This window comes from Festucalex cinctus, chromosome 11 (genome assembly GCF_051991245.1).
Source record: "Festucalex cinctus isolate MCC-2025b chromosome 11, RoL_Fcin_1.0, whole genome shotgun sequence".
Classification (NCBI taxonomy): Eukaryota; Metazoa; Chordata; class Actinopteri; order Syngnathiformes; family Syngnathidae; genus Festucalex; species Festucalex cinctus.
The window spans coordinates 8,977,205-8,991,824 of NC_135421.1; the positions used below are offsets into that span (position 1 = coordinate 8,977,205).

The window sequence follows — 14,620 nt, forward strand, 5'->3', positions numbered from 1 at the left end:
AACGCAAAATATGGTGTGCAATTCCCAAAATAAATTCAAAATGGTGGACTTCCTTTTAGGTTTAGCATACGGCTACAGAATACCTTTTGTAGGTCTTAAGCTAATAGGTATGCCTCCCAGTTTTCATAAATCTTGGTCAAGTCATCTTTAGTTGTGTATCGCTTGAATCATAAAATTGGAAATGCTCCATAAAAATGCATAGAGGGCGCTATTGAGCACAACGTTGGGTTACTTGCACGTCAGGGTACTGGCACGTTGGGGTACTGTTACATGGAACAAGGACCATTTAAAATGTTATTTTTTTCCATGGCTTGTCTGTGCAAAGTTTAATGAGAAAGGCCAAAAATGATGTATAATTCCCAAAATAAAATCAAAATAGCGGACTTCCTCTTTGGTTTGGCAAATGGCTACATAATACTTTTTTGTAGGTCTAGCATAATCATACAATCGGAAATGCTTCATAAAAATGTCTAGAGGGCGCTATTTATTGCAAATTGCACAATAAATCTCTAAAAATTCATGTTCATGACAAGTCTGATGTGTTTGCAAAGTTTCATGAGTTTTCATGTGTATAAAAAAAAAAAAAAAAAGCAGCACTTGACAACTGTTACATGGAACAAGGACCATTTAAAATGTTAGTTTTTTCCATGCCTTGTCTGTGCAAAGTTTAATGAAAAAGGCCAAAAATGATGTATAATTCCCAAAATAAAATCAAAATAGCGGACTTCCTCTTTGGTTTGGCAAATGGCTACATAATACTTTTTTGTAGGTCTAGCATAATCATACAATCGGAAATGCTTCATAAAAATGTCTAGAGGGCGCTATTTATTGCAAATTGCACAATAAATCTCTAAAAATTCATGTTCATGACAAGTCTGATGTGTTTGCAAAGTTTCATGAGTTTTCATGTGTATAAAAAAAAAAAAAAAAAGCAGCACTTGACAACTGTTACATGGAACAAGGACCATTTAAAATGTTAGTTTTTTCCATGCCTTGTCTGTGCAAAGTTTAATGAAAAAGGCCAAAAATGATGTATAATTCCCAAAATAAAATCAAAATAGCGGACTTCCTCTTTGGTTTGGCAAATGGCTACATAATACTTTTTTGTAGGTCTAGCATAATCATACAATCGGAAAGGCTTCATAAAAATGTCTAGAGGGCGCTATTTATTGCAAATTGCACAATAAATCTCTGAAAATTCATGTTCATGACGAGTCTGATGTGTTTGCAAAGTTTCATGAGTTTTCATGTGTATAAAAAAAAAAAAGCAGCACTTGACAAACAATGCATTGCTATGGCAACAGCGTGTTACAAAATAAAAAACTTTCGATTACTTTGCATCTTAAACATCTTAAGATGAAACACACCAAGTTTGAAGACAGTCGGATAAATTTTGTAGGAGGGGTTCGTTAAAATATGACCCCTGAAAAAGGCCACAAAAAATGGCAACAAATCCCATCATAAATCAAAATGGCAGACTTCCTGTTTGGTTTAGCACATGGTTCCAAGAGACTTTTTTGTACATCGTGGGCTCTTATGTATGCCTGCAAATTATCATAGCTCTAGGTGAAACGTACAACCGGGAATGCTTCGTTAAAGAGGAATTTTTTAGCTCAAAATGTGATGCCCGGCCCCTGGGGGACTTCCTGTTGCGTTTAGCACATGGCACCAAGAGACATTTTTGTACATCCTGGGCTGTTACATATGTCTACAATTTTTCGTCGCTCTAGCTGCTTCGTACAACTGGGAATGCTTCATTAAGAAGGATTTTTTTCCTTTGCAAAAAGTGCATGCCACGATAACAGCGTGTGACGAAATAAAAAACTTTCAATAACTTTTCATTTTCAACATCTTAAGATGAATCACACCAAGTTTGAAGATGATCGGATAAACTCTGTAGGAGCAGTTTGTTAAAATATGACTCCTATGAAATGGCCAAAAAAAAATGGCAACACATTCCAAAGTAAATCAAAATGGCGGACGTCCTGTTAGGTTTAGCATATGGTTCAAAAAGAGTTTTTTGTACCTCGAGGGCTGTTATATACCTCTACAAATTTTGGTAACTCTAGGTGAAACGTACAGCCGGGTATGCTTTGTTAAAGAGGAGTTTTTTTTAGCTCAAAATGTGATGCCCGGCCCCTGGGTGACTTCCTGTTGGGTTTAGCACAGGGCACCAAGAGACTTTTTTGTACATCTTGGGCTGTTACATATGTCTACAAATTTTCGTAGCTCTAGCTGCTTCGTACAACTGGCAATGCTTCTTTAAGGATACTTTTTTTCCTTTGCAAACAGTGCATGCCATGACAACAGCGTGCGACGAAATACAAAGCTTTCAATAACTTTTCATCTTCAACATCTTAAGATGAATCACACCAAGTTTGAAGATGATCGGATAAACACTGTAGGAGGAGTTCGTTAAAATAAGACCCCAATGAAATGGCCAAAAAAATGGCAACACGTTCCAAAATAAATCAAAATGGTGGACTTCCTGTTAGGTTTAGCATATGGTTCAAAAAGAGTTTTTTGTAGGTCATAGTCTGTTACATATGTGTACCAATTTTCGTAGCTCTAGATTAAACGTACAACCGGCAATGCCTCGTGAAGTAAGAATTTTTAAACTCTAAATTTGATGCGCCGCCGCTGTCATATAGTATATCAAAAACTTTTCATTTTTCACAATGATGTTGTCCCAGGTGTTGAGATGGTACATCCCAAGTTTGAAGTCAATCGGGTTAACCGTGTAGGAGAAGCGGGCAAAAGTATGACCCCTGTAAATATGCAAAACTGGGCCAAAATTGGACATTTAAATACTCATACCTCACTTTCTGTCTATTTTAGGGTACACACTTCAAAGAGGTTTTTGTTCATTGGGATGTGCTACAGGTGCCACACAATTTTCATAGCCGTCGGACAATCGTAGCAGGACAGGGATCCGTTTAACCTATGTAGGGGGCGCTAAGGAGCCATTTTTCTGTTATCATGTATGGCGACTTTAAAATATCAAATTTTTCGCCAGGCCTGATGTGCGTGTAAAGTTTGGTGAGTTTTCGGTCACGTTTAGTGTCTCAAAAATGCGATTGTTTGCGGAGAAGAATAATAATAAGAATAACTAGAGCTGCGAGCAGCTATAAAGGGCCCTCGCAACCCGGGCCACGTTGGGGTACTTGCACGTCGGGGTACTGGCACGTTGGGGTACTGTCAAATAGGACAAGGACCATCTAAAATGTTTTTGACAAGCCTTGTGTGTGCAAAGTTGAATCAAAACGCAAAATATGGTGCGCAATTCCCAAAATAAATTCAAAATGGCGGACTTCCTTTTAGGTTTAGCATACGGCTACAGAATACTTTTTGTAGGTCTTAAGCTAATAGGTATGCCTCCCAGTTTTCACAAATCTAGGTCAAGTCATCTTTAGTTGTGTATCGCTTGAATCATACAATTGGAAATGCTCCATAAAAATGCATAGAGGGCGCTATTGAGCACAACGTTGGGTTACTTGCACGTCAGGGTACTGGCACGTTGGGGTACTGTTACATGGAACAAGGACCATTTAAAATGTTAGTTTTTTCCATGCCTTGTCTGTGCAAAGTTTAATGAAAAAGGCCAAAAATGATGTATAATTCCCAAAAAAAATAAAAATAGCGGACTTCCTCTTTGGTTTGGCAAATGGCTACATAATACTTTTTTGTAGGTCTAGCATAATCATACAATCGGAAATGCTTCATAAAAATGTCTAGAGGGCGCTATTTATTGCAAATTGCACAATAAATCTCTGAAAATTCATGTTCATGACAAGTCTGATGTGTTTGCAAAGTTTCATGAGTTTTCATGTGTATAAAAAAAAAAAAAAAACAGCACTTGACAAACAATGCATTGCTATGGCAACAGCGTGTTACAAAATAAAAAACTTTCGATTACTTTGCATCTTAAACATCTTAAGATGAAACACACCAAGTTTGAAGACAGTCGGATAAATTTTGTAGGAGGGGTTCGTTAAAATATGACCCCTGAAAAAGGCCACAAAAAATGGCAACAAATCCCATCATAAATCAAAATGGCAGACTTCCTGTTTGGTTTAGCACATGGTTCCAAGAGACTTTTTTGTACATCATGGGCTCTTATGTATGCCTGCAAATTATCATAGCGCTAGGTGAAACGTACAACCGGGAATGCTTCGTTAAAGAGGAGTTTTTTTAGCTCAAAATGTGATGCCCGGCCCCTGGGGGACTTCCTGTTGGGTTTAGCACATGGCACCAAGAGACTTTTTTGTACATCCTGGGCTGTTACATATGTCTACAATTTTTCGTCGCTCTAGCTGCTTCGTACAACTGGGAATGCTTCATTAAGAAGGATTTTTTTCCTTTGCAAAAAGTGCATGCCACGACAACAGCGTGCGACGAAATAAAAAGCTTTCAATAACTTTTCATCGTCAACATCTTAAGATGAATCACACCAAGTTTGAAGATGATCGGATAAACTCTGTGGAAGGAGTTCGTTAAAATAAGACCCCTATGAAATGGCCAAAAAAATGGCAACATGTTCCAAAGTAAATCAAAATGGCAGACTTCCTGTTAGGTTTAGCATATGGTTCAAAAAGAGTTTTTTGTACCTCGAGGGCTGTTACATATGTCTTCAAATTTTGGTCACTCTAGGTGAAACGTACAGCCGGAAATGCTTCATTAAGTAAAAATTTTGAAATGCAAAATTTGATGCCCTGCCTCTGGCGGACTTCCTGTTAGGTTTAGCATATGGCACCAACAGGCTTTTTTGTAGATCATAGTCTGTTACATATGTGTACCAATTTTCGTAGCTCTAGATTAAACGTATAACCGGCAATACTTCAGATGAAACATGCCAAAGAATGAAGACAATCTGATAAGTTTTGTAGAAAATATGAGGCCTATAAAAGGCCCCCAAAAAATGGCTACAAATAGCAAAGTAAATCAAAATGCCGGACTTCCTGTTTGGCTTAGCATATGGTTCTAAAAGACTTTTTTGTACATCGTGGGCTCTTATGTATGCCTCCAAATTATCATAGCGCTAGGTGAAAGGTACAACCGGGAATGCTTCGTTAAAGAGGAGTTTTTTAGCTCAAAAAGTGATGCCCGGCCCTTGCGGGACTTCCTGTTGGGTTTAGCACAAAGCAGCAAGAGACTTTTTTGTACATCGTGGGCTGTTACATATGTCTACAAATTTTCGTAGCTCTAGCTGCTTCGTACAACTGAGAATTCTTCATTAAGAAGAATTTTTTTCCTTTGCAAACAAGTGCATGCCACGACAACAGCGTGCAGCGAAATAAAAAGCTTTCAATAACTTTTCATCTTCAACATCTTAAGATGAATCACACCAAGTTTGAAGATGATCGGATAAACTCTGTAAGAGGAGTTCGTTAAAATAGGACCCCTATGAAATGGCCAAAAAAATGGGAACACGTTCCAAAGTAAATCAAAATGGTGGACTTTCTGTTAGGTTTAGCATATGGTTCAAAAAGAGTTTTTTGTACCTTGAGGGCTGTTACATATGTCTTTAAATGTTGGTAACTCTAGGTGAAACGTACAGCCGGGAATGCTTCATTAAGTAAGAATTTTGAAACTCAAAATTTGATGCCCCGCCTCTGGCGGACTTCCTGTTGGGTTTAGCATATGGCACCAACAGACTTTTTTGTAGGTCATAGTCTGTTACATATGTGCACCAATTTTCGTAGCTCTAGGCTAAACATACAACCGGCAATACTACGTTTAGTAAGAGTTTTGAAACTCTAAATTTGATGCCCCACCGCCGTCATATAGTATGTCGAAAACTTTAGATTTTTTACCATGGTGTTGTCCCAGGTCTTGAGATGGTACATCCCAAGTTTGAAGTCAATTGGATTAACCGTGTAGGAGAAGCAGGCAAAAGTATGACCCCTGTAAATGTGCAAAAATTGGCCAAAATTGGACATTTAAATACTCATATCTCACTTCCTGTCTATTTTAGGGTACACACATCAAAGAGGTTTTTGTTCATCTGGATGTGCTACAGGTGCCACACAATTTTCATAGCCGTCGGACAATCGTAGCGGGCCAGGGATCTGTTTAACCTATGTAGGTGGCGCTATGGAGCCATTTTTCTGTTATCACCTATGGCGACTTTAAAATATCAAATTTTTCGCCAGGCCTGACGTGTGTGTAAAGTTTGGTGAGTTTTCGTTCACGTTTAGTGTCTCAAAAATGTGATTGTTTGCGGAAAAGAATAATAACAAATAAAAAGAAGAAGAACTAGAGCTGCGAGCAGCTATAAAGGGCCCTCGCAACCCGGGCCACGTTGGGGTATATGCAAGTCGGGGGACTTGCACGTTGGGGTACTGTTAAATAGACAAGGACCATGGAAAATAGAAATGCATTTGCCGTGCCTTGTGTGTAAAAAGGTGCAGTAAAAGGCCAAAAATGATGCACAATTCCCAAAATAAATTCAAAAGTGTGGACTTTCTGATGTGTGTGCAAAGTTTCATGAAAAGTCGCTCGTTTGATATTCAAAACCAGCATCTGTTTATTTGAAAACATTGCATGGCACAGAGATGGTGTGTGATCAAATAAAAAGCTTTTTGATGACTCTTAATGTGGTGTCGCTGTGCAACACATATGTATTCATGACATAGTGAAGTATTGTGACAGTTTTGTAGGGTCCAGCAAACAGTAAATGTGTGACAGTTATTCAAGAAAAAATGTAGCTTTGAAGCAGGCTAACCAATGACATCATCTAAAGGGGAAAAAAGCACATGAGCAAGCATAGGTATAAGTAGAGGAGAAAAAGAGATGAAAGAAGTGCGAGAGATGGAACAGGAGAGGAATGCAGCTGTTTATGTATAGCTGTTGTAACAGGACAGATTAAATAACACTTTAACCTGGGGTTAACAGCGCCCTAGGACAGATAAACTCTTTAGTGTAAAAGTTTTCTGGGACAGATGAATCCCTTGGGGTCAAAGAGTTTGGGTTAGCACATAGTCTGTCTTAGGATAATGTAACCTCCATGGATGAATTAGTCCTAGGACGCTTTGACCTGCGGGCTAAAACTTCAGGGGGGTTAACCTGTCCTGTTATATTGTGATCATCGTCTTCGTGCATGTCCTCAGTGGCTTCTTCTGTCTGTGTGGCAGCATTTGATACATCTGTAGAACAAAAAAGAATGAAGAATCATGTTAGATCTGTGAAGTTTGGTTGTCTTAGGTGTAGTTTACAGAACAGTCGTGTGCATATTTTTAGCATGGTAGTGTCTTAATACAAATGCATATTATGTAATGCACTGTATATGGATATTACAGACGTAATATTTGACGGTGATCTTATATTCATAGTTTTTGCCCGTTAATAAATAATATAGCTAGTAAGTAATAAGACACGCAAAAATGGTATAGTTGAATCCTCTGGGTCAAAAAGCAATGTTTTAGGATTGTGTGATGAAATGATGAATAAAAGTAAGGATACGACAGGTACATAAATGGTTATATATACACACGGACATATATATTTATACAGTATAACAGTGCCGCATGTATTGGTTTTAAGGAAAGAGTTGAAAAGCAGTGTTCAGAAAAAAGCATAAGACGCACAAAGTACCATTTCACTACATGTAATAAGTTGTCAAGTAGACATGTGAATTAAGTGGTTAAGATAGTGGCTACTGTGCAAGTAAGCTTCAATTGTCTCTAAAAGGTTAGCATATGTGTTCTACATGATATCAATGGCTAGACGTGCTCGTGGAGAAACATTACAAACAGAAAAACACACTAAAGGTGCCTTTAACAAACCTGTTAATAAATGAGAACTTAATACATATATGTATGGCATACTGTATATGATTGAGAAAGTTGTCCTGTTTAATTTATGTATTGTATACTTACGGAAAAAAGTTGGCAATCTTTGCGTATGGAGATGATTAGAGGGTCTTTATCAAAAGAGAATTTGCTTGTTGATTTGTTCATGTTCTGTAGAAAAGCAAAGGAGTAGAAATAAATACAGTATCATACTTCATAAACATACAAGAAATTTGTAGCTGTATTAACCATTGTTGGTATTTGAAGTGATAATTTAGGAATAGAAGTGTAGTGATTGCAGAATTTATAGAGTGCTTACCTTGTATGACTTTGTAGATGGAAATGTCTTTTGTTGAAAGAGCTCTTTGTTGTCTACTATATATGCAAGGACAAGCATAAGTAGGTGTGGTTATGAAGTACTTGACCATTGAAATAAAGCAGTGGTATCAAATGTATGGACCGTGGTTTGGCTCAGGCCTGCAAAGGGGTTTAATGTGGCACAAGAGATAATCTTGTAAGGTACAAAAAATAATAATAATATAATAGGTATGCCTCTGAGTTTTCACAAATCTAGGTCAAGTCAAGTCATCTTTAGTTATTTTGCGCTTGAATCATCCAATCGGAAATGCTCCATAAAAAATGTATAGAGGGTGCGATTTATTGCAAATTGCACAAGAAATCTCTAAAAATTCATGTTAATGACAAGTCTGATGTGTGTGCAAAGTTTCACGAGTTTTCACACATGTATAGATAAAAAAAAACAAAGCAGCACTTTACTTGGCAACCAATGCATCGCTATAGCAGCAGCGTGCGACAAAATAAAAAACTTTCGATAAATTTGCATCTTAAACATCTTAAGATGAAACACACCAAGTTTGAACACGGTCGGATGAATTTTGTAGGAGGAGTTAAAATATGACCCCTAAAAAAGGCCACAAAAAAAGTCTACAAATCCCATCATAAATCAAAATGGCGGACTTCCTGTTTGGTTTAGCACATGGTTCCAAGAGACTTTTTTGTACATCGTGGGCTCTTATGTATGCCTCTAAATTATCATAGCGCTAGGTGAAACGTACAACCGGGAATGCTTCGTTAAAGAGGAGTTTTTTAGCTCAAAATGTGATGCCCGGCCCCTACGGGACTTCCTGTTGGGTTTAGCACATGGCACCAAGAGACTTTTTTGTACATCGTGGGCTGTTACATTTGTCTCCAAATTTTCGTAGCTCTAGCTGCTTCGTACAACTGGGAATGCTTCATTAAGAAGTAATTTTTTCCTTTGCAAACTGTGCATGCCACGGCAACAGCGTGCGACAAAATAAAAAGCTTTCAATAACTTTTCATCTTCAACATCTTAAGATGAATCACACCAAGTTTGGAGATGATCGGATAAACTCTGTAGGAGGAGTTCGTTAAAATAAGACCCCTATGAAATGGCCCAAAAAATGGCAACACGTTCCAAAGTAAATCAAAATGGCGGACTTCCTGTTCGGTTTAGCATATGGTTCAAAAAGAGTTTTTTGTACCTTGAGGGCTGTTACATATGTCTTCAAATATTGGTAACTCTAGGTGAAATGTACAGCCGGGAATGCTTCATTAAGTTAGAATTTTGAAACACAAAATTTGATGCCTCGCCTCTGGCGGACTTCCTGTTAGGTTTAGCATATGGCACCAACAGGCTTTTTTGTAGATCATAGTCTGTTACATATGTGTACCAATTTTCGTAGCCCTAGATTAAACGTACCACCGGCAATGCTTCGTTAAGTAAGAATTTTGAAACTGTAAATTTGATGCCCCGCCACCGTCATATAGTATGTCAAAAACTTTAGATTTTTTACCATGATGTTGTCCCAGGTGTTGAGATGGTACAGCCCAAGTTTGAAGTCAATCGGGTTAACCGTGTAGGAGAAGCGGGCAAAAGTATGACCCCTGTAAATGTGCAAAAATGGGCCAAAATTGGACATTCAAATACTCATACCTCACTTCCTGTCTATTTTAGGGTACACATATCAAAGAGGTTTTTGTTCATCTGGATGTGCTACAGGTGCCACACAATTTTCGTAGCCATAGGACAATCGTAGCGGGACAGGGATCCGTTAAACCTATGTAGGTGGCGCTACAGAGCCATTTTTCTGTTATCATGTATGGCGACTTTAAAATATCAAATTTTTCGCCAGACCCGATCTGCGTGTAAAGTTTGGTGAGTTTTCGTTCATGTTTAGTGCCTCAAAAATGTGGTTGTTTGCGGAAAAGAATAATAACAAAGAAGAAGAAGAAGAATAATAACTAGAGCTGCGAGCAGCTATAAAGGGCCCTCGCAACCCGGGCCACGTTGGGGTATATGCAAGTCGGGGGACTTGCACGTTGGGGTACTGTTAAATAGACAAGGACCATGGAAAATAGAAATGCATTTGCCGTGCCTTGTGTGTAAAAAGGTGCAGTAAAAGGCCAAAAATGATGCACAATTCCCAAAATAAATTCAAAAGTGTGGACTTTCTGATGTGTGTGCAAAGTTTCATGAAAAGTCGCTCGTTTGATATTCAAAACCAGCATCTGTTTATTTGAAAACATTGCATGGCACAGAGATGGTGTGTGATCAAATAAAAAGCTTTTTGATGACTCTTAATGTGGTGTCGCTGTGCAACACATATGTATTCATGACATAGTGAAGTATTGTGACAGTTTTGTAGGGTCCAGCAAACAGTAAATGTGTGACAGTTATTCAAGAAAAAATGTAGCTTTGAAGCAGGCTAACCAATGACATCATCTAAAGGGGAAAAAAGCACATGAGCAAGCATAGGTATAAGTAGAGGAGAAAAAGAGATGAAAGAAGTGCGAGAGATGGAACAGGAGAGGAATGCAGCTGTTTATGTATAGCTGTTGTAACAGGACAGATTAAATAACACTTTAACCTGGGGTTAACAGCGCCCTAGGACAGATAAACTCTTTAGTGTAAAAGTTTTCTGGGACAGATGAATCCCTTGGGGTCAAAGAGTTTGGGTTAGCACATAGTCTGTCTTAGGATAATGTAACCTCCATGGATGAATTAGTCCTAGGACGCTTTGACCTGCGGGCTAAAACTTCAGGGGGGTTAACCTGTCCTGTTATATTGTGATCATCGTCTTCGTGCATGTCCTCAGTGGCTTCTTCTGTCTGTGTGGCAGCATTTGATACATCTGTAGAACAAAAAAGAATGAAGAATCATGTTAGATCTGTGAAGTTTGGTTGTCTTAGGTGTAGTTTACAGAACAGTCGTGTGCATATTTTTAGCATGGTAGTGTCTTAATACAAATGCATATTATGTAATGCACTGTATATGGATATTACAGACGTAATATTTGACGGTGATCTTATATTCATAGTTTTTGCCCGTTAATAAATAATATAGCTAGTAAGTAATAAGACACGCAAAAATGTTATAGTTGAATCCTCTGGGTCAAAAAGCAATGTTTTAGGATTGTGTGATGAAATGATGAATAAAAGTAAGGATACGACAGGTACATAAATGGTTATGTAAGTGTAAAATTTGGCATGGTGTGTCCAGATACATGCAGGATAAGTATAAAATATTATGGTGTGTGATTGATTTTTTCTTAGTAAAAATTAGTATTGTAAAGGTCAAGTCACAGTATGTCCAAAAATTAAAAAAAAAAAAAATCTATGGTATAGAAACATCATAATCAGGGGCAAAGACATAAACATAATAATAGTAATTAATAATGATAGAATTTAAATACAATCTTTTCCATGAATATGTCAGTTATTTTGAGAAGATACAGAAAAAAAAAGAACTTTGAAGTGTCTATCAGTGGATGAAAGAGGGCAAGATCACAGCATAGCTACATGATATCAGTCACATTTGAAAGTAATCAAGTGTAGTATGTATTCACATTATATACATTGAGAAATGGCGGCTCAATAATCAGTCAGTGTTTTAGTTAACAGTCCAATGTTACCTTCAAGATATTCCTAACAGAAAAAAAGGAACGTGCATTAACAAAAAAATGTAAAAATGTCCATTGTCAAACATGTCATTCATTATACACAATGTGTAGGATGGGGATGCTTGCTGTGTTAGTGTTTGTGTGTCTTCCATGTCATATAGCTTACCATCACGGACAAATGCATCACATGCATCCTTTATATCCAATGCAGTCTGGAGTTCTTTCACAAGCTTGGTTTTGAAGTCTATCTGTTTTTCAAGTGCTCGATTGACTCGAGTCACATGGACTAGTTGGTTCATTTGGGAATGAAGATCAAGGCTGCGCTGGTATAAGTCGTTGCGACTGAAAGCATGATCAATGCATGCATACTGTAATGACAAAGCATTCAATGAAAATCAGTCATGTTAGATTCCATGATTCTAAATAGCAGAGGTAACGTGTTGGTGCAAAACGTTGTGGTCGTGTTGCATGTTACTCAATGGCTGTGTGTGTCACAACGAGTTTATTTGAAAGAATATACAAATATATACACACGGACATATATATTTATACAGTATAACAGTGCCGCATGTATTGGTTTTAAGGAAAGAGTTGAAAAGCAGTGTTCAGAAAAAAGCATAAGACGCACAAAGTACCATTTCACTACATGTAATAAGTTGTCAAGTAGACATGTGAATTAAGTGGTTAAGATAGTGGCTACTGTGCAAGTAAGCTTCAATTGTCTCTAAAAGGTTAGCATATGTGTTGTACATGATATCAATGGCTAGACGTGCTCGTGGAGAAACATTACAAACAGAAAAACACACTAAAGGTGCCTTTAACAAACCTGTTAATAAATGAGAACTTAATACATATATGTATGGCATACTGTATATGATTGAGAAAGTTGTCCTGTTTAGTTTATGTATTGTATACTTACGGAAAAAAGTTGGCAATCTTTGCGTATGGAGATGATTAGAGGGTCTTTATCAAAAGAGAATTTGCTTGTTGATTTGTTCATGTTCTGTAGAAAAGCAAAGGAGTAGAAATAAATACAGTATCATACTTCATAAACATACAAGAAATTTGTAGCTGTATTAACCATTGTTGGTATTTGAAGTGATAATTTAGGAATAGAAGTGTAGTGATTGCAGAATTTATAGAGTGCTTACCTTGTATGACTTTGTAGGTGGAAATGTCTTTTGTTGAAAGAGCTCGTTGTTGTCTACTATATATGCAAGGACAAGCATAAGTAGGTGTGGTTATGAAGTACTTGACCATTGAAATAAAGCAGTGGTATCAAATGTATGGACCGTGGTTTGGCTCAGGCCTGCAAAGGGGTTTAATGTGGCACAAGAGATAATCTTGTAAGGTACAAAAAATAATAATAATATAATAGGTATGCCTCTGAGTTTTCACAAATCTAGGTCAAGTCAAGTCATCTTTAGTTATTTTGCGCTTGAATCATCCAATCGGAAATGCTCCATAAAAAATGTATAGAGGGTGCGATTTATTGCAAATTGCACAAGAAATCTCTAAAAATTCATGTTAATGACAAGTCTGATGTGTGTGCAAAGTTTCACGAGTTTTCACACATGTATAGATAAAAAAAAACAAAGCAGCACTTTACTTGGCAACCAATGCATCGCTATAGCAGCAGCGTGCGACAAAATAAAAAACTTTCGATAAATTTGCATCTTAAACATCTTAAGATGAAACACACCAAGTTTGAACACGGTCGGATGAATTTTGTAGGAGGAGTTAAAATATGACCCCTAAAAAAGGCCACAAAAAAAGTCTACAAATCCCATCATAAATCAAAATGGCGGACTTCCTGTTTGGTTTAGCACATGGTTCCAAGAGACTTTTTTGTACATCGTGGGCTCTTATGTATGCCTCTAAATTATCATAGCGCTAGGTGAAACGTACAACCGGGAATGCTTCGTTAAAGAGGAGTTTTTTAGCTCAAAATGTGATGCCCGGCCCCTACGGGACTTCCTGTTGGGTTTAGCACATGGCACCAAGAGACTTTTTTGTACATCGTGGGCTGTTACATTTGTCTCCAAATTTTCGTAGCTCTAGCTGCTTCGTACAACTGGGAATGCTTCATTAAGAAGTAATTTTTTCCTTTGCAAACTGTGCATGCCACGGCAACAGCGTGCGACAAAATAAAAAGCTTTCAATAACTTTTCATCTTCAACATCTTAAGATGAATCACACCAAGTTTGGAGATGATCGGATAAACTCTGTAGGAGGAGTTCGTTAAAATAAGACCCCTATGAAATGGCCCAAAAAATGGCAACACGTTCCAAAGTAAATCAAAATGGCGGACTTCCTGTTCGGTTTAGCATATGGTTCAAAAAGAGTTTTTTGTACCTTGAGGGCTGTTACATATGTCTTCAAATATTGGTAACTCTAGGTGAAATGTACAGCCGGGAATGCTTCATTAAGTTAGAATTTTGAAACACAAAATTTGATGCCTCGCCTCTGGCGGACTTCCTGTTAGGTTTAGCATATGGCACCAACAGGCTTTTTTGTAGATCATAGTCTGTTACATATGTGTACCAATTTTCGTAGCTCTAGATTAAACGTACCACCGGCAATGCTTCGTTAAGTAAGAATTTTGAAACTGTAAATTTGATGCCCCGCCACCGTCATATAGTATGTCAAAAACTTTAGATTTTTTACCATGATGTTGTCCCAGGTGTTGAGATGGTACAGCCCAAGTTTGAAGTCAATCGGGTTAACCGTGTAGGAGAAGCGGGCAAAAGTATGACCCCTGTAAATGTGCAAAAATGGGCCAAAATTGGACATTCAAATACTCATACCTCACTTCCTGTCTATTTTAGGGTACACATATCAAAGAGGTTTTTGTTCATCTGGATGTGCTACAGGTGCCACACAATTTTC

The 14,620-nt window shown here is 37.7% G+C and overlaps 1 protein-coding gene across 1 annotated transcript; it reads right to left on the reverse strand.

Moving 5' to 3' along the window:
* Positions 1 to 10,362: 10,362 nt before the first annotated feature.
* Positions 10,363 to 13,162, reverse strand: LOC144030982 (uncharacterized). The gene is made up of 4 exons (XM_077537651.1): positions 12,883 to 13,162; positions 12,651 to 12,734; positions 11,898 to 12,099; positions 10,363 to 10,963 (listed from the first exon to the last, which is right to left on the reverse strand). Exons 1-4 carry the CDS (start codon positions 12,958 to 12,960, stop codon positions 10,806 to 10,808), a joined length of 522 nt encoding a protein of 173 aa, XP_077393777.1. The 5' UTR covers positions 12,961 to 13,162; the 3' UTR covers positions 10,363 to 10,805.
* Positions 13,163 to 14,620: the final 1,458 nt, after the last annotated feature.